The sequence below is a fragment of the Danio rerio genome, chromosome 4 (assembly GCF_052040795.2).
Source record: "Danio rerio strain M-AB ecotype USA chromosome 4, GRCz13ab, whole genome shotgun sequence".
NCBI lineage: Eukaryota > Metazoa > Chordata > Actinopteri > Cypriniformes > Danionidae > Danio > Danio rerio.
Genome location: NC_141024.2, coordinates 73537501 through 73558718, shown reverse-complemented (window position 1 = coordinate 73558718; position 21218 = coordinate 73537501). Strand labels below are relative to the sequence as shown.

Below are 21218 nucleotides of genomic sequence, written 5' to 3'. Positions count from 1 at the left end.
GCTCATGTTTAACTTGAAGGAAATCGTGTTATTTTTTCATAAATCTCACTTTGATTATACACAGCTACTCAGCTAACATGAAAACGACTGTCATATTTCCTAGTTCCTCTAAAAGGCCCACCCTCAAGTGACTCTGATTGGTCATCATCATAATATGCTGTGATTCGCCGATCGGCTCCACGTCACGCCCTGACAAGCACGCGCGTTTTGTGTAAACAGTCAGTCAGTCAGTCAGTCAACACGTGTCTGTAACGAGTGAAAATGGGATGCGGCTCCTTTAACTGTTTCTGTGCCTTTTAGTGTGTTTATGCGTGTATACGATGAAGTATCTGTAACACGAGAAGCGCATGTGCGCGGGAGAGATTTTTATTGTTCTTTTTCTCTCATGCTCGGATTAAGTTATTTTCTATGGTGACAGAATAAAGCACAAGATGTGAGATGAGACCTTTGTGAGCCTGGATTGATTTGTTTTTGATGTTACACTCCAGTTGGGAAATCATTGCTGTATTTTTTTTAAATCAACGCGTTACAGGACGTCTTTCATGCATATGCGGAATATGCCTGTGTAAGTAACATGAATCGTTCACATATCTTTTGCGACTTTATTGTCCGAGTTGTAAAACGCATAGCAAAGCTGCCTATAGAGAGAAACTCTGCCGTCTCCCACAGAGAGACGTAGGTGCTGGCCAAGAGTGCGTGTATGTGTATGTGTGTGTGTTTACAGCCGTTTGATAAATATAGATTTGTAACGTTAGCTAATTCGTTAGCGGTTACCATAATTTCCCGTTGTTTACATCTTTGCTACAACACACCGTTAAAGTTAGACACTGTACATGTCATGATCAATTTTAACAAATAAAAACACTTACGGGTCATGACTCAGAGTTCACAGCGTCTCCTTGCTCCATCTTTGAGGAGATTTTAACTGAATCCAGCACTGAACTGGGAGAGATTCTGGAAGCTGTGTTTTGTCAAATCATGCTTGCTATGTATTTTATAGTTCTCTGGAACATAATTAATATTGAACTGTAAGCACTTCTGTGTTTGGGTCGTGTCATTTGGAAGCCCAACAACAGAAACAGAACAGCTCTGTGGAAACAGCAGGATGGCATTTCTCTCTCTGCAGTAACGTTACAGCGCCTCTGGCCACGGCCTTTACCTGCGCAGTGTGGGATGCGCAATAACGAACTTTTGTGATCTCACAGGGGGCGGAAGTATTTTTTGTAGTCCCCAAAATTCGTTAATTGTAGGCGTTGCTAAGCTAACTCTGTACAAATCAAGGTCTCCCTTTGCATTAAACTTTGAATATTTTACATTCAGAGATGCTGTTTATGTTCACACAGCTACATTACACATCAACTGAAGTTTAAAATATAATATCGTAGTGGACCACCCCTTTAAGGATTTTTCCAATTATTTCCAGAAAAACTATTTCATAGGCATACATTTACCACACATTAGCAGCAAGCTTAGCATATAGCACTGAGAAACCTCATGAGCACTGATGTTTTGATTGGCACCATTGAGTTTTTGTTGGTTGATGCTTCTTCAATGTTTTTAATGGCGTATTTACTTCATGTATATCTGCGTAAAGTTAATTCCCTCTCTGGTTTTAGAGTGTTTGATTCATTTTGCCACATAAATACAAATAATAGGAGGGTCCACGTTCTAACCAACATAACATTAACTGACAGAATATTTCATTTCAGCTCATATTTTTACCTAAGATTATTGTAGTGGCACACCTTTCGTGCAAATCCTTATGTACCACCTTTTGCAGCTTCAATTCCAACAACCAGTATTTGCAAAAACGCGAGTAAGACCGAATCTTCTTTTAAAAAAGGTTTACTGAACAAATGCACACAAAAATACAAAGTTACAACAGACTCGATCAGCTCGGTCAAAAAACTGTGTTGCTTCCAACATCCATAACTGCAATCTGCCTTAAACGTATGAACTAATGACCTCATGACGTATCACTGTCGGAAGCCAAAATACCAAATGACAGGTTTTTAAATTATGTCAATTACTAAATTATGCATTGCAATTTTTATCATGTTTTAACCTTAACTAAATTATTATCACAAATGAATTATGCATAACTGGCTCTTACAATTACTTTTAGCAACTAGAAAATTCTATTTCTTCAAATGGATACGAATGTAAAAACACAATGTTCTTAAAACCTTCTACAAATGAATGTGTTACTTTTCTTGTCCAACCAAATGGTTAAATAAATACTCAATGCTAGATAATGATTAGTAAAACACGAGCAGGCATATAAAGGGGCTTTCAGAGGTTGCTGTTTTTGGTCATTGTGGCGAGGGGGCGTGGCCGAGAGCCGTGGGAACGGAGTGAGGCCACCGCGTAAGTGGATACACCTGCGGTGCTCACCTGGTTCGGATCCCACGGAAGGAGCTCTGGACGATAAAAGGAGGAACGACGGCAGAGGAAGCCGAGAGAGGACCGGGCCCGGACATATTTTACTTTCAGTTTGACGTCCGTTTGTTTTGGTTTAGACGGCAGTCTCCGTGAGGAGCTGCCGTCATTGTTATTAAAAAATATTTTAAAGCTCCGTCGGTTCTCCGCCTCCTTCTTCCCGGAGGCCAAAGGGCTGTAAACTTCATTACAGTCATGTTTCAACTACAATGTTAACACTTCCTCTTGATGTGAAGACGACTCCGGACTTGTAAGTATTATTATAAAATTGGGAAATCATTATATATATTTTTTGTGCATTCTTCTATGATGTATTCCAATATATTATAAGAGTAAATCACTTTTGATATAATCGTTATAGCTAGTTAACATTGATATGTAGGTTCTGTATGGATTATGTAGGCATGGGTTAAGCATGGACAATATTTGTGGCTTTAATAATCTGAATCCCAAAGTGACCTCATTGTTCTGGTACAAGTGGACGCAGCCACACTTGTAGAGTTGTTGGTTTAAGAGTTCACACTTAGCTGATGATTGATTATAAAGTGTGCTTGGCACGGGAGCAAGCCCTGAGCTTATAAGATCCTTGAGCCCTGGGAGTTTGAGCTCAGGTAGATCTCGAGAACTCCCCCGATTTGTTCATGACTATTGACCGATTATAGGGAGAGATATACTGCTTCCTCGGAGCTCGTCTATGGTGTCAATTTGGTATTTTTGGACTTTGGGAGGAAATGGATAACCTGGGGGAAACCCACATGAGCACAGGGAGAACATGCAAACTCAGCATGGAAATGTTGACTGGTCCAGTAAGGACCTTTAACCAGTGACATTCTTGCTGTGAAGCAACAGTGTTAACCACTGGGCTGCCGTGTCGTCCAATTTAGAAAAAGGAGGAAGGAGTAGGGGTGGGAGGGGGTATTCAAGACGACGATAACTGAAGTAGTAATATTGAATTAGGAATCATCTGGTTGGAGAATGACGTGTTAGCTAATGAGGGACCGGCTGTGGTCAATCATAAGCATGTGATCCTCTCGAATTACTCATCATTACTAATTATTTCTTCTGAAATTGGTAGTTCTTAAAACAATTGCAGAAACATGCGCACCTTTGCGGAATAAGGTCAATAGGGTTGTTTTACAATGTTGGATGCAAATAGTTATGAAAATATGGGATCTAAATTGGCAAAACTATTTTATGTAAAAATATATCTTTATACTTTTTAAATAACTCAATTTGGTTGATAGAATATGACAGATTCCTCAAATATCGCTAATTTTTAAGATTAGCATTCACTTGTCTATGCATTTATCAATATGTATTTAGCCAGGAATGAGGGAAAATAAAGGAAGGAATTTATATGGGATTTACCTGTTTGAGAAGGCCTAGTCCCAAATTTCGTCTCATAATATTGTGTTGAAAACAAGCAGAAATGAAAAAATATGACTGAAGATTTAAAATGTTTGAAGTAGAGGCAATCTCGGCAGTGGGCTTAACTAGAGGTCAGCATTCCTGTGGCTGTACCACTGCGCTGCAGTGTTGCCCATTTTTAGAAAAAAAAGAGGGAGGAGTAGGGGTGGGAGGGGAGATTCTAGACAACAATAACTGAGGTTAGAAACTCTGGTTATTTATAGTGAATTAGGAATCGTCTGGTTGGAGAATCATGTGTTAGCTAATGAGGGACCGGCTGTGGTCAATCATAAGCATGTGATCCTCTCGAATCAAATAGTATTCCTAATTATTTCTCCTGAAATTGGCAGTTCTTAAAACAATTGCAGAAACATGCGCCCCTTTGCGGAATAAGGTCAATTGGGTGGTTTTACAATGTTGGACGCAAATAGTTATGAAAATATGGGATCTAAATTGGCAAAACTATTACATGCCAAAAATATATCTTTATACTTTTGAATTAATTCAATTTGGTTGATAGAATATGACAGATTCCTCAAATATCGCTAATTTTTAAGATTAGCATTCACTTGTCTATGCATTTATCAATATGTATTTAGCCAGGAATGAGGGAAAATAAGGAAGGAATTTATATGGGATTTACCTGTTTGAGAAGGCCTAGTCCCAAATTTCTTCTCATAATATTGTGTGTTGAAAACAAGCAGAGATGAAAAAATATGACTGAAGATTTAAAATGTTTGAAGTAGAGGCAATCTCGGCAGTGGGCTTAACTAGAGGTCAGCATTCCTGTGGCTGTACCACTGGGCTGCCGTGTTGCCCATTTTTAGAAAAAAAAGAGGGAGGAGTAGGGGTGGGAGGGGAGATTCTAGACGACAATAACTGAGGTTAGAAACTCTGGTTATTTATAGTGAATTAGGAATCGTCTGGTTGGAGAATCATATGTTAGCTAATGAGGGACCGGCTGTGGTCAATCATAAGCATGTGATCCACTTGAATCACAGAGTTCCTAATTATTTCTCCTGAAATTGGTAGTTCTTAAAACAATTGCAGAAACATGCGCATCTATGCGGAATAAGGTCAATAGGGTTGTTTTACAATGTTGGACCAAATAGTTATGAAAATATGGGATCTAAATTGGCAAAACTATTACATGCCAAAAATATATCTTTATACTTTTGAAATAATTCAATTTGGTTGATAGAATATGACAGATTCCTCAAATATCGCTAATTTTTAAGATTAGCCTTCACTTGTCTATGCATTTATCAATATGTATTTAGCCAGGAATGAGGGAAAATAAAGGAATGAATTTATATGGGATTTACCTGTTTGAGAAGGCCTAGTCCCAAATTTCGTCTCATAATATTGTGTTGAAAACAAGCAGAAATGAAAAAATATGACTGAAGATTTAAAATGTTTGAAGTAGAGGCAATCTTGGCAGTGGTGTCAACTAGAGGTCAGCATTCCTGTGGCTGTACCACTGGGCTGCCGTGTTGCCCATTTTTAGAAAAAAAAGAGGGAGGAGTAGGGGTGGGAGGGGAGATTCTAGACGACAATAACTGAGGTTAGAAACTCTGGTTATTTATAGTGAATTAGGAATCGTCTGGTTGGAGAATCATATGTTAGCTAATGAGGGACCGGCTGTGGTCAATCATAAGCATGTGATCCACTTGAATCACAGAGTTCCTAATTATTTCTCCTGAAATTGGTAGTTCTTAAAACAATTGCAGAAACATGCGCATCTATGCGGAATAAGGTCAATAGGGTTGTTTTACAATGTTGGACCAAATAGTTATGAAAATATGGGATCTAAATTGGCAAAACTATTACATGCCAAAAATATATCTTTATACTTTTGAAATAATTCAATTTGGTTGATAGAATATGACAGATTCCTCAAATATCGCTAATTTTTAAGATTAGCATTCACTTGTCTATGCATTTATCAATATGTATTTAGCCAGGAATGAGGGAAAATAAAGGAAGGAATTTATATGGGATTTACCTGTTTGAGAAGGCCTAGTCCCAAATTTTTTCTCATAATATTGTGTTGAAAACAAGCAGAAATGAAAAAATATGACTGAAGATTTAAAATGTTTGAAGTAGAGGCAATCTCGGCAGTGGGCTTAACTAGAGGTCAGCATTCCTGTGGCTGTACCACTGGGCTGCAGTGTTGCCCATTTTTAGAAAAAAAAGAGGGAGGAGTAGGGGTGGGAGGGGAGATTCAAGACGACGATAACTGAAATTAGCATCTCTGGTTATTTACAGTGAGTTAGGAATCATCTGGTTGGAGAATCATGTGTTAGCTAATGAGGGACCGGCTGTGGTCAATCATAAGCATGTGATCCTCACGAAATTAGTTTATGAATAAACTTCACTAAAGCTGCGGTCACACTAGAGTTATTGTGTGCGAAATTCTGTCGTATGGCGCTGGGATTAAAAGGGGCGGGATTAAAGAAGATGATTAGACATTAAAAAAAGCGAGCGATTGCTCCATGTTTTAGATTTCTTTCCAGAGATGTCATGTTTTGATCCTCGATTGGTCTCACGCAGTCAAGTGATGCGATTTCGCAGGCAGAGTTCACCAAACTTGAACTTTGCACCGCAGCAACCTGCAAAACTTGACGCATGGTTTCTGGTCTGACGCATTTGCGTGCGTATGAAAGGAAGTCTACGGGGAGAAAAGGCTAGTGTGACCGCAGCTTTATTCTTAGTTATTTCTCTCAACTGAATTGGTAGATCTAAAATAATTGCAAAAAACGTACGCACCTTTGCAAGAATCACGTCAATAGGGTAATTTTATACATTCAACAAAGCTATTTATTCAACACCAAAGCTTCAAAAATTCAAATTAATTAAATTTAAAAGGCTGACACAAAGCATGTAACATTTCGAGCCCCATGGCTCTTCATCAGACAGTGTTCATCACAATCAGGTGTTCCCTTATTTTAATAAATACTGACTGATTTCGAAGCGTTTTCCATCAATGTTTAATGCCTCATGACTAAATAAAGGGCGCCAATGTGATCGTGGACACCAATGCGCAAAACGGCAAACGTAAAAGCATCATTTTTAAAGAAACGCCTCATGCTCATTTTTGTTTTGTTGTTGTTTTGATGTGCTGCGTCAAAACCTTCTCCACCAATAAGATTGGCACTTTTGTTCACGTACATGGAGCTGTTGAAGCTGGAGTTCACGTACATGGAGCTGCCACAACCCTGCACTCACTGCGAAAAATGCTGGCTTCCACATAATTAAATTGTGTTGGTGTTAAAAAGGCCATTATAATCTTGAATGTGTTGACTCTGCTGATCGCAATTCTCTCTCCCTGTTACCGAGACTGAGTGAAAGGCAAGCGGCCAATCAGCATTCGCTGAGAGACACGCAGCCAGCCTATCGGCTTTGCCGAGCTACGTGCAGCAAAACAACCCGCCCACTGCGCTCGGCAGATGTGAAAGTACGCTTAACTGATCGCAAACAAAGCTTTCTGTGCCGTTGCATAAGACAAACTCCTGTTTATGTTATAAGTCGTGTGCATATATGAAAGTAAGTGTGTTTTCTGACTTTTGTGATATTATCGTGAGTGCTGTAGGCTTAACTTTTTGCTGTTCATTTAGCGGTTTTCTTCGCTTTCACTTTTGCGGTTAGCTGTTTGCTCGACGTTAGAACAAAAACCACACACACACACACATATACACTTAATCAAGAACCTTGGCATACTGAGTTGTGGTGACAATAAACGGGTTACTCCCATACCCAAACCATCTTGTACGTCTCTTACCGGACACCCTGTGGTGGGTTTCAAATTAACTGGCAACATAACTAAATGAGATTGTGCTACTGAAGTGCACTCATTTTTACAGTTGGGACAACCTAAAGGAATAAAGTTGACTTTCACAAATTTAGATGGATTGAACAAAAAACAATTAAGCAAAAAAAATTTTTTTTAATTGATTTTAAAAAGTAGATTAAACTTATTTCTTTTTTTAAATATTTCCCAAATTATGTTTAACAGATTCAGGAAAATTTCACAGTGTGTCTGATAATATTTTTTCTTCTAGAGAAAGTCTGATTTGTTTTATTTCGGCTAGAGTAAAAGTAGTTTTTCATTAAAAAAAAAAAACATTTTAAGGTCAATATTGTTATCCTCTTTAAGGCATATTTAGTTTCGATAGTCTACAGAACAAACCATCATTATATAATAACTTGCCTAATTGCCCTAACCTGCCTAGTTAAACTAATTAACCTAGTTAAGCTGTATAGAAGTGTATTGAAGAATATCTAGTCTAATATTATTTACTGTCATCATGGCAAAGATTAAATAAATCAGTTATTAGAGATGAGCTATTAAAACTATTATGATTAGAAATGTGCCGAAAAAAATCAGCTCTCCGTTAAACAGAAATTGGGGGAAAAAATAAACAGGGGGGCTCATAATTCTGACTTCAACCCTATTATAAAATTAGTTTTTGATTGGCAGGTTGTCTTTATTTTAGATAATGTTGGTCTCTTTTTTTATTTCCATTGTTCCTAAAACATGTATAAAACTTGTAGACCATTCTCTTTAGTCATGTTTCATAGTTGTACTGTTGGTATAATCTTGTGCTGGCCCTCTCACTGGCACAGTGTTCAAATCTGTCGGCTGTGCTCCAGGAACTTCTGTTGACATGAGAACACAGGAATCTCTGCTTTACAGTTTCTTCCTTATGACTTTGTTGATTTATCCAAATTGGCTAATCATGTTTGTCACCTCCCCCCACCCTTCTTTATGACCTTCTTTAGCTTCTTTCAGTTGTTCCAGTTGTCATTATTGGAGCCTTTTTGCCTTTTCTCGCAACATTGCTGGCTCTCCAGATTTCTTTTAGCTCTTCCAGCAGTCTCACGAAGAAACGCAACTATTTTACGCCTTGTCAGTTTCTTCCTTATGACTTTGTTGATTGCCAAATTGGCAATGTTTAAGCTGTCCAGCTTTCTCTCAGGTCTTCCAGCAATATCTCAGAGAAAACACTACTATTTTATGCTTTGTCAGTGTAGTGGCTAGTTCAATCATACAAAAATGTACGATTTTTGAGCGGAGATTTCGAAAAAAACCTCTTAGCCCAACCATAAGAGGGTGAGCAAATCCTCCCAAAATGTACGAACGAGATCATACAAACTCATACGAATTAGCCACTAAATCAAAACGTTACAAATTGTCGTTGGGTCGTCTGGAACAAAACTAGCAACCTCTTGCTTTGCATGTTATTCATAGTCATTTCTATGATATGCTAAAACATTTTTACGACGCTAGAGTTTTTATTCTTATCTTTATGCACCTTTTTGTTTGCCTTTATCACCAAGAACCACTGCCCAAATGTCTGTGCCTACCAGTGATTTACATGGCTTAATATCTTTCTGACATGTGCAACCACTGTAACCTGGCCATAATTTTCACGGTTGTCCTTCTCTGCTTTAGTTTCTTGGTCTTTACAACAGAGGACTTCTTAAACTCTTTGCAAACAACACGCATGGCTCTTTTCCTACCAGTTTCTATAGAAGTTTTAACCCATTGTTGGTTGTTTACTAACCTAATCTGTTTGATGTCTGTTGATTGGCAACCTCCTGTTAGCATAGTTAATACATTAATCATGAAAGCACCTCACAGTTTACCAAGACCCTTTATGTTTTCACTCAGAAGTCGTTTCCGAAATGCCCCGCACATAAGCTGTATTTCTTTTTGCAAACAGCAGCTCTTCCAAAGTTGTTCACAAAGCCATTCGATTGAACAGTTTAGTCCCTAATAATTTTTGACAATAAAACAATTGTCTCCTAAGTGTTGTTTTTTTTTTATGGTCAAAATTTGTGGGTTTGTTTTAGGTGGTATTAATCCAGTGCTAACAGTTACTGCTAAGATTTTTACTTACCATAAATTAACTGTCTATTTTATTTAGAAGGCAAGGTATAAGGTATGTTTCTTACTGTAGAACTAGAACTCAGATAGTTAAAATGAATACAGTTCTGTCGCACACTGTTGTACACTGTTGTGTGGACAGACCTAATCAATTCATCCTAAAAATAAGCTGACAATACGATACTGAAATCTGTTTTGAATGAGGTAGAAGTTACGCGATTGCACCAACAGGGTGTGAATTAATTAGACAAGGTTTGTAAGCCCATAAGGTCAGCAGATTCTTCCGAATTCCCCGAATGATAGATCGGTCGTCCAGAGTCCCCAGAATGGATGCCAGATCCATCTGAGTTCCCTAAATAGGCAGAGCTGTAACCGGACTCCCAGAAATGGCTAGAGCTTCCACCAGAGTCCCGCGAATGCCTACCATAGTTGTGTGACCTCCCAGTGCCACCAAAGCCATGTGACCTACTTAGGGCTTCTGAACCACCGGAATCGTCCTCACTAAGGTTGTTTGGTGCACTGATGCCTCTTGAATCAGATCCCCCTACCCCACTGGGGTTTTCTAACCTGCTGGTGCGTCCTGATCCAGAACCTTCAGATCCACCGAGGTTGTCTGACGTGCCAGTGCTTCTTGTCCCAGAACCTCCAAATCCATCTGGGTTGTCTGACCTTCCAGTGCCCCTTGACCCAGAACCTCCTGATACACCAGGGTTGTTCCATAAGTGCCTTAGGACCCAGAGCCCCAGACCTACTGGGGTTGTCTGACCAAGGACCTCCTGATAAACTAGGGTTGTCTGACCTGCCAGTGCTTCCTGACCCAGAGCCTCCTCACCCACTTATTTTTTTTCCGGGAACTGCTTTTTAGAATTCCCATGGTTGTCCACTTAAGGTAGGCATGGCTGCGCTTGGTCAGTAGCTGGATGGAGACCACATGGGAAAGCTAGGTTGCTGCCAGACGTGTTGTTAGTGAGTGTTGGTCCTAACGCCCCAGTATATTGATGGGGTCTGCTCTTTGAGCACCGTCTTTCAGATAAGGCGTTAAACCGAGGTCCTGACCTTCTCGTGGTCCTTAAAATCCCCTTATAATGTGCTTTGAAAAAGAGTAGGGGTTTAACCCCGCCATCCTGGCCAAGTTTGCCCACTGGCCTCAGTCCATCATGGCATCCTAATCATTCCCATAATATAAGTGGCTTCATCACTCTCCACCAATCAGCTGGTGTGCAGTCTGGCAAAATATGGCTGCCATCGCATCATCAAGGTGGAGGCTGTACACTGGTGGTGGATGAGGAGATTCCCCCAAAAATGTGTAAAGCGCTTTAAGTGTCCAGAAAACGCTCTATATAAATGTAAGGAATGATTATTAGGTATTATTAACTTCATCAATAACAGCTCTGTATATTGCATTATATTTCTCTGCAAAAGCCAGCTTAAACCAGCCTGGGATGGTTGGCTGGTTTTAGCTGGTTTGCCAGCCTGGCTTTAAAGGGGTTTTGGCCACTTCCAGGCTGGTTTCCAGCCATTTCCAGCCTGGTCTTAGCTGGTCAGGCTGGAAAGTGACCAGCTAAAACCATCTAAAACCAGCTTGACCATCCTGGTTTAAGCTAGACATAGCTGGTTTTGGCTAGGCTGGTCAAGCTGGTCATTTCCCAGCCTGTCCAGCTAAGACCAGGCTGGAAATGGATCGAAATCAGCCTGGAAGTGGCCAAAACCCCTTTAAAACCAGGCTGGTCGACCAGCTAAAACCAGCCAAGAATAAGAATGTTTGTAAGCAGAATTTTTCAGCAGGGTTGCTTTACATTTTCCCTAAATTGTGCTACTCTGCTTACAAACCTGATCTTGCTTTGTTCATTATACAGTAATATGTTATCAAGTGGTCTGGTTGGTATAAGGTTAAGGTTCTCCTCAATGTCCTCGACACTCCCCTGAACTCGATGTTCTGGGCCGTACCTGGAACAGACTTTCTTTCGCTTAAACTAAAGCAAACGAATCTCGGATTTAAGTCCACATCGATTATTACTGGCAAATGTGCTTTTTAAAAATATATTGTCCTTTCTTACTTTGTATTGTTAATTCTTTATGCCTTATTTTTTTTATGAAAGGCCAATATATGATACGATTGCTTTTTATTTGCCTTTTTTTTTCCTCGGGTACCAATATTCCTTCTGCTGTTTTTGCACTTGATTCTCTCTACCTTTTTTACCTTTTTTTTCATCTGGACCTTTTCCAGCTTGGAAAATCTTTTACATTGCTATTTTTTTTTTCAAAACAAAGGCAATCATACTTTTTTATTTAAACAGGTAAGTTGTTTACTTTGTTTATTAGTTGTATTTCTATTATTTGAGCACTCAGACCTATTTCTATATTTTATGATGCATTAGTCTAAACTACTGTAACGTCTTTTTAAATATTGCAATAATACTACATTTGTTGTTTATTACTAGTTAGCTAGCTTTTCTTCTTTTTATAATATCTGTAATGAACTATTTAGCCAACAGAGCTGTAACAATTATAATGTTATGTGTTTTTTCTATGTTTTTTTCTGTTGCATGATTTTAATAACTGTTTAAAACATTTAAATAGTTTCGTCTTCCTAAAAACGAAACCTCAAAAGGTATATCTATGTTCACTTATCCTCAAAAATGATCATTGTAAATAGTTTCAACAGTGTTTTCACCACTCTTTAATACATTTTATTTTGCAAGATGCAAGTAAATTCCTGTAAAATCAGCTATTTCTTTAAGCTCTGCATATTTCCACAAGCTGAGACATGACACAAGTTGTACTTCAAGAGTTCACACTTAGCTGATTATTGATTTTAAAGCTTGAGCCCTAACCTAATAAAATCCTCGAGCCCGGGGCTCCCTCCTGTTTGCTAGGATAGAGGGGAGTTTGAGCTCAGGTAGATCTGGAGAACTCCCCTGCTGTAGTAGCTAATGAACACATAGTGATTGCTCTTAATAAACAACTACTTACTAGGAGCATGTCTATGATGCCGATTTGGAGTCAATTACCTTAAGTTGCATGTTTTTGGAAGGTGGGAGGAAACCGGGGAACCTGGGGGAAACCCAAGTGATCAAGGGGAGAACGTGTCCACACGGAAACGTCAGCTGGCTTAATAAGGACTAGAACTAGTGGTGTTCTTGCTGTGAGGCAACAGTGCTAACCACTGGGCCACTGTGCCACACATCTAGGAAAGGAGGAGGAGGAGGAGTAGGGTGGAGGGGGGGATTCTTCAAAATGAAAATGGCTGTCATATGGAACTAAGGGTATTTATAGTGGCTTAGGAATCGTCTGATTGGTGAATCATGAATTGGATAATGCGGGACTAGCTGCAAGCAATCATAAGCACGTGATCCTCTTGAAATTAGTTTATAAATATACTTCACTTAAACAAATGCTGCATAATATGTTCTGAATTTGTTAATAAATTCATCTAAACCACTAAGATTTAAAAGTTGTCTTCAGCAATTTTCAAACAGTCAATATAAAAACTAAATGTAATTATTTTTTCTTAGATCTAAAGCCTCAATTTAAGGTATTTAACTCATTCGTTGATTGGAAAATTAGAGTTTTATTAGAATTGCTGTTTTCTACTTTGTACTAATAAATGTTGCCAAATTAATTTAAAATATCTTCTACGCCTGATACGTTTATTTTCATGCATCTAAAACATCAGATTTAAAGTTTTATCTGTTGCAGCATCTCCAGCCCGATTTCTCAAGGAAACGTAAGTATTTTACGTTTTGTCAGTTTAGTGGCTAATTCGTACGAATTCGTACGAGTTCAGTCGTAAAAAATTGTACGATTTTTAAAAAGGAGGCGTGGCACCTAACCCCACCCCTTACCCTAACCGTCATTGGGTGATGAGCAAATCGTACTAAATTGTACAAATTAGGTCGCAAAGTTACGAATTGCCATGAGATTGCGTTGGCATCTCATGTATTTTTGCTATGCTTTTTTTCTATACTGTACAGTTTTACCTTTTTCTTATGAATTAAGTATGACATCATTTACCGTTTACAATACTTTGTTCTGTACATTGTACATTTGTGCAATACATTTTCACCAAATGTCAAAATTCAGTGCAAGTGATACAATAAATGGTTCCATACTTCAAATTTAAGAGTTCTGGCAATTTTTTTCAAACATACTAGAGTTTGGGACAATTCTATTTTTGAATACTATTTAGCAAGGATGGTATATGTGAGACAATGAGTCTTACGCATGTTGCTCAGTTAGGCTCCACATTAGACCCACTCCTCCATCATTGAAAGCCAGATAAGCATGTTTGTGTGTTCATTCTCTGGGTAAATACCTATTGCGCAAACCAAATTTTGATTGATGTCTTTTGGACCAGTGGTTTTTGAGAAAAGATGAGAAAAGTACTGACTTTGTATGCGTAAGGAAGATGATAGGTATTAACGATGTTCCGTACACTATTAAAATAGTGTTCCGTATAGGGCGCATAGCTTCAATTCATTGGCAAAAATGGTCATTGTTTGAAGTCGCTTGGGAGGATACTCTTTAGCTTGCTTACTGTCTATTTTCAAGGTGAACATAGCAAACGTACTGAATATTCTTGGAAACATATTGTAGGAAGGTCTCTGTTGAGCTTTGGGTTGAAAGAGTGAGAAATAAAGATTACACAGATGTATAGTTTGCCTACGACCTGTAAGTAATTGCTCAGAGATTGGCATTAAAGCGTAATCTGTACGGAACATCGTTGTGTACGGAATATGGTTAGTCGACGGTATATGTGAGATTTATATCAGATAATTTGGATGGGTCCTATTTGGAACCTGTGGGCAAACCCAATTGGGGCCCAGGTGTAACCCCGCCGGTCCTACGCCACCCAACCCGCTCCGAGCTGGTATCGAACCGGCGACCTTCCGCATGGGAGTTGGTTGCTTTACCAAGAAGGCTAAAGACCATGGCCTCTAGTGTCTGTCACTAAAGCACCTATAGAGGTCAGAGGAGTGACGTTTACCTGCACAGCACTTACTAGCTGGCCTCTGTTACCCTCACCCCCCTAAACCTCACTCCCATCCGGGTCACGGCACCAATGTAACCCTGCCTGTCCTACACCAGCCAACCTACTCCGAGCTGGTATTAAACTGGCGACCGTCTGCATTGGAGTCGGTTACTCTTGCCAAGGAGGCTAAAGTCCATGGCCTCTAGCGTCTGTCTCTAGAGCACCTTTAGAGGTCAGAGGAGTGAGGTTTACCTGCACAGCACCTACTAGCTGGCCTCCGTTACACATTCTGTACAGAGATGCACCCAAAAACATACTATTTACTGTCCCTCAAGTGGTTCCATGACTTTAAATGTTAAGAGTTTGGAACCATGTGCTTAAAGACATGGAACCATGCCTTTGTGTGCTTCAAGGCATGGAACCATGCCTTTAAGCACATATGAGGCCCACATTGGACCCACACTGCAATGTTGGCTGGGTAAGAGTGGAATTTGTGCTTTGCTAGTCTATTATCACTGGATGTTGTCTTCTTACCTGGCGAATAGTTCATCATGGAAGGCAGTCCATATGGGATGGAATATTCAGACAGAAATCAGAAAACCAAATGCTGCTCCACAAGTCTAAAGGCAATACCACATATTACAAGTCTGAAACTACTATTTGCTGATAATTTGATTAAGTAATGGTTGTAGCTTAACCCTCTACCCTTGTCTCTAAAAAGATCTTTATTGGCGCTCTCGCCTTCTGTTACTTCTCTAAATCCCTGACGGGGTTTTACACCAAAAGCACCATCACTCAGATTGAGAGGCGGTTTGAGATCCCGAGCTCCACCGTTGGTATCATTGATGGCAGCTTCGAAATGGGTGAGTTGAGATGTATTGAGGTTCAGGCAGTAGATGAGTGCTTATACCAGTGAGTCGACCACTGATTCTGTGATGTGACTGAACTACTGTTCATACAAATATGACAGTTGATTGATGGTGTCTTTTAAAATAATGTATAACTTGTTGAGAGTGTATTCTGCTTCCAGGTAATATACTGGTCATTACCCTGGTAAGCTATGTTGGCGCTAAGTTTCACAGGCCCAAGATCATTGGAGCAGGGGTTCTGCTGATGGGTATAGGAACACTGCTAATGGCTTCACCTCATTTCATTATGGGCCGGTGAGTTTTGAATAAAGTAAGGCATAGTCATTAATGGTGTATTCATATTAAGAAATGAATGAAGATCCACTCTTTAAAAGTGTGCTTTCTTTAGGAATCATATTTGGAAGGTTGTACAGTATGTATTGTTTATGCATCTGTTTTTTTTTCTAACAGGTACAGGTATGGTACAGCTGCCACCCACACTAATGATGCTGGTAATTTCACTGTGATCTCTACATGCTCATCCGACTCTCAGGAAACTCTTCAAAAGCCTTACTCTGGTAATGTATTATGTGTAGAGAAGCATATGAGATAATTTAATTGTTAAATGCAATACCTAAAAGTTATTATATGTATTGTCTAGGATGCCAACAAGAGGAATCTGGAAGGTCACCCTTGTGGGTGATGGTGCTTTTGGGAAACGCTATGCGTGGGATCGGGGAAGCCAGCATCGTCCCTCTGGGAATGTCATTCATAGATGATTATGCACGGCCAGAAAACTCTGCTTTTTACATTGGTGAGAGGATTGTTGTTATGTTGGCTTGAGAAAGCCAAAATACTATTATACTACTCTGTCCTTGAAAACAAACGTATCTCCTCCTAAGCCGTTCATGCCACAAGGCCCAAATGTGGTCAAAATGTGCCTTCTACATTCAAGATTGTTGCTATATCTCCTCATGCCTATAAGACTTATTGTTTTTTTTTTATAAAAATTTTTAAATATTACATTTTTATAATCAGAGCATATTAAAAAATTATACAAGCCCCAAATTTGGCCAAAAGCTGTATTTAGATGTGTAAAATTTTGTTGCTATATCTTTAAGGTTTATCAGACTTATAGTTTTCCAATAAATAATTAAGCATTATTTTTCTCAATATGGCAAGCCATTTTTGACTTAAACTCCATATTTTTTACTGATATGGCAAGCCATTTTTGCATGCATCACTTTCACACTTATTGAGCATTGTATTTTCAAAAAAATACGGCAAGCCATTTTTACATAATGTTCATTCCCTTAGTCCCTTTATTAATCAGGGGTCGCCACAACAGAATGAACCGCCAACTTATCCAGCATTTGTTTTACACAGCGAATGCCCTTCCAGCCGCAACCCAACACCAGCAATACATAATGTCCAGTTTTTGACACTCATAAAGACTGTCATAGAAACATCGGGGTTGATTAAGATCACTCATATTGCCAAGAAGCTTTGTATCATCACTAACCTGTCAAATGTCCCCATAGCAATAAAACAGTATAACCTAGCAATCATTTAAAAATGGCAATATCTCTACATCAGAACATCGTAGGGACCTGGGCATTGGCTTGTTTGACTCATGCTAGCAAATGGGACTTCCTGTGTACTATGCATGGTAACAATGATAATGTAAGCCAAGTGCTAATAACGATTAGCTACATGCTATGAATAATTTTCTAAATGCAATAACATATGCTAGAAATGCCTACTAAGTATTAGCATTTGATCAAACATGTACTTGAGCATTGCCCTTTAGCAACTGCTTAGCAACCACCTAACAATGCCATAATTGTTTTAGCAACTGCCTAGCAACCACTTAGCAACCGCCGCCGTGCTTCCTGCCAACTGCCATTCCCAGTCCTAGCGCAGTCACGTTGGGTTTCTCAAGCCAACATCAAAGTTTATCAAACTTTAGGTTCTAGTTAGTAATATTACTACACTCAAATCAATATAGCTACAGTAGTCTTAAAAAAAAGTGTTGCCCTCTTACTGATTTCGTATTTCTTTGCATCTTTGTCACACTTTAATATTTTAGATCATCGAACAACTTTTAAATATGAGTCAAAAGATGACAAAATTAAACACATCATGCAGTTTTGAAATGAAGGTTGTTATTATTAAGGGATATCTAAATCAAAAACTATAAGGGATAGACAATAGAACTGAAACGCCTGGTTTTAGACGCCAATATTTTATTTGTATGGTCAATTCGTCTTGGGAATGACGGACACAAGCCTTGTACAGTGGCCAGAGGGATTTTGAGCCTTTCTTCTTGCAGACTAGAGGCCAGGGGCTTATGTACAAAGACTTGCGTTGAATTCATACTAAAAATTTCAGTACGGACAAAGCTGTAAATGTGTGTAGGCAGTAAAAAATTTAGATATATGAAACACTGAGTACGCAGAATCCCATGCATATTCTCTTTGTACTCCACTTTGGCAAAACCAAACGAAAAAGCAATGGCAAAAGCTAGCAAGAAGAGAAACTTCACAGAAGGTGAATTGAAGGTGCTCCTATCGGAGGTAGACTGGAGAAAAACTTTTCTGCAAGTTTGTCCTCCGGAATTAATGACAAAAGAAAAACAATAGAGTTGGAGAGTTTAGCTGACGCGGTTAACGCAGTGGGGTCTGAACATCGCACTGTGAGTGAATTAAAAAAGAAATGGTCCGATGTAGAGGTGCAGGTTAAGAGGAAAACAGCGGCGCACCGTCAAAGTGTGGACCCAACAGGGGATGCTGAACTGACACCCTTTGAGAAGAGAGTTGCCTCAATTGTGGGTGACACTTTACTGTCTGGAGTAGTATCCGTGTCTGTGGGAGACACAGATGTAATAGAGCAGTGGTGGCCAACCCTGTTCCTGGAGAGCCACCAGGCCGCCAGGCATGAAGTTGGCGTGGACTAACGCACAAAGAGCCTCAGTAATATTTACATTTGTTGACTGTGGAAGACACCAGTCTTGCTGTGTGTGTCGGTGCATTATCATCCTGATATGCGGCACCCTTTTTCAAGATACAATGTTTGAACCATTTGGTGCACATGGTCCTCTAGTATGGTTCGGTAGTCCTTGGTAGTGACTCACTCATCTAGCACAAGTATTGGGCCGAGGGAATGCCGTGATATTGTAGCCCAAATCCACACTGATCCTGAGGCTTTACTCTGGGAATGGAACAGTCTGGGTGGTATGCTTCTTTGGGACATCTCCACACCATAGCTCTCCTGGTTGTGGGAAAGATTGTGAAATTGGACTCATCAGAGAACAGTACATGTTTCACATTGTAAACAGCCCAAGATTTTCGATGCTGGCTCCACTGAAACTGACGCTTGGCATTGACATGAGTGACCAAAGGTTTAGCTATAGCTGCCTGGCTGTGTATATTGACCCTGTGGAGCTCCTGATGCATAGATTTGGTGGAATCATTGGTTGAGTTCGAACAGAGTTGAATTGCGGCAGATTTATATTTTTGGATACAATCCAAGGTAGCACCTTGACATCCCTTTCAGACAGCTTCCTCTTTTGTCTACAGTTACTCCTGTTGTGGTTCATCCCCCTAGGTATTTTGGCTCACTTATCTTTGCAGGATTGTTGTGATTCAGCAGCATTAGAGACTTTTTTTTGTCATGCCATAGCATCTCAATTGGATTTGACTCCACTTCAAAAGTCTTTATTTTGTTTTTCATCAGCCATTCAGAAGTGGACTTGGTGGTGTGCCTTGGATCATTGTCCTGCGGCAGAACCCATGTTGAAGTGGCTGGACATTTTACTGTTGGTCTTCTTTTTCTGAAATGTGTTACTTTTCCATCATGCATAATGGGACAGACACCTTCCAAAAAATTCAACTTTTGTCTCAGTTTTGTCAGCCCACAGAGTACTTTCCCAAAAGTCTTGGGAATCATCAAAATGTTTTCTGGTAAAACTAAAATAAGCCTTTATGTTGCAGGGTCTTTTTTATGGTGGAGTCATGAACACTCACCATGCAAACCAATGTCGATGAGTTGTCCCTGAACTCTTGGGGTAATTTTGGTCAGCCGGCCACTCCTGGGAAGGTTCTCCTCTGTCTCATGTTTTTGCCATTTATAGATACTGGCTCTCACTGTTCTCTGAAGTCCCAAAGCTCTATAAATGGCTTTATGAATTTTTGGTAGATTTTAATTATATTCTTTCTCATTCATTTTGAGTTTCTTTAAATCATGATGTCTAGCATTTTGGGATTTTTTGGTCTACCTTGCTTTGTCAGGCAGGTCCTATTTAAGTTGCTCTCTTAATAATAACAATAATAAACCATTTTAAAACTGCATGTGTTTAATTGAGTTATTTTTGGCTAATACTTAGATTTGAAAAAAAAATCTATATCCCTTATGTCAGGCATGTCCAAGCTTGGTCCTGGAGGGACCAAAAAGTTGAGTTCCAACCCCAATCAGACACACCTAAGCTAGCTAATCAAGCTCTTACTAGGCCAGGGGTGGCCAACCCTGGTCCTGGAGATCTACCTTCCTGCAGATTTTAGTTGCAACCCATATCAAACGCACCTGCCTTTAATTATCACGTGGTGTTCAGGTCCTAATTAATTGATTCAGGTGTGTTTGATATGGGTAGCTACTGAAATCTGCAGGAAGGTGGCTCCCCAGGAACAGGGTTGGCCGCCCCTGTAGTAGGCTTTCTAGAAACATCCTTGCAGGTGTGTTTAGGGCTAAAATCTGCAGGACACCAGCCCTCCAGGACCAAGTTTGAACATCCCTGCCTTTTGTGATTTAATCAATACTTGTTTCTTTTCTGTAGGTTGTCTGAACACACTTGGAGTGATTGGGCCAATTTTCGGTTTCATGCTTGGATCTCTATGTGCTAATCTTTATGTGGATATTGACTCAGTGTTTCAAGGTGAGATAGAAATTAGCATAGAGCTACTTTACAGGACATTAACAATTATATTATAAGACTTAAGTATTACTTTGACGTGTACCAAGGTAGTACTTTTTAAACTCTTTCCCAGCCAGTGAATTTAAACACAAGCACCTCATGCGGAACTCTGAATCTGCGTCTTATTTCAGAGGCTGCTTCTGTGCACCAAAGGTCGCATTTTGGTCGCGGACGCGTAATTTGAGAGCCTTTATGACTGAATAAATCATATACTTGGTTTTCCACCAAGACATGATGGGGTGCTGAAATATAATTGACTAAATTGACTGGCATTGGGCGAGTTAAAGAAATCAAAACAAAAACAGACATGACTGTTATGAATCGCACATTTTCAAAGCAGAACACTTAACTTTAGCATTGTTTTTCTCTTAAATATCTAAATGTGACCACGTGAGATCAATCGAAGACCAAAACATGACCTCTGTACAGAAATTTTAAACATGGACCAATCGTTCTTTTTCAATGTCCAATCACTTTGTTTAACCTCATGTTGTTAAGAACAAGGGAAATTGTTCTTCATTTGTCTTGAAATATTGAAATATTACTAATAATTATATTATTTATTTACATATTCTCTTCTTATTAGCAAGCGTGACCATCACACCGCAGGACTCTCGCTGGGTTGGGGCTTGGTGGTTGGGTTATGTGGTGTCTGGCCTGTTGACTCTCCTTGCTGCTTTTCCTTTGTGGTTC

At 39.5% G+C, this 21218-nt stretch overlaps 1 protein-coding gene across 8 annotated transcripts in view; it reads left to right on the top strand.

The window, feature by feature from the left end:
* The first annotated feature begins 11579 nt into the window (after positions 1-11579).
* Positions 11580-21218, top strand: part of slco1f3 (solute carrier organic anion transporter family, member 1F3) — a 14474-nt gene continuing 4835 nt past the window's right edge. For 4 of the 8 annotated variants that reach the window (NM_001444035.1, XM_087245608.1, XM_087245605.1 and 1 more), the window contains exons 1-8: positions 11589-12033; positions 15254-15334; positions 15430-15571; positions 15739-15871; positions 16028-16134; positions 16218-16370; positions 20388-20486; positions 21112-21218. The exon at positions 21112-21218 is cut by the window's right edge and continues 97 nt beyond it. In NM_001444035.1, the coding sequence (NP_001430964.1) occupies positions 15260-15334; positions 15430-15571; positions 15739-15871; positions 16028-16134; positions 16218-16370; positions 20388-20486; positions 21112-21218 (816 nt within the window). In that variant the 5' untranslated portion in view covers positions 11589-12033; positions 15254-15259. Of the gene's footprint in view, positions 12034-13435; positions 13464-15253; positions 15335-15429; positions 15572-15738; positions 15872-16027; positions 16135-16217; positions 16371-20387; positions 20487-21111 lie in introns of all 8 variants that reach the window. The other 4 variants (NM_001135684.4, XM_087245607.1, XM_087245603.1 and 1 more) reach the window with 2 other exon arrangements.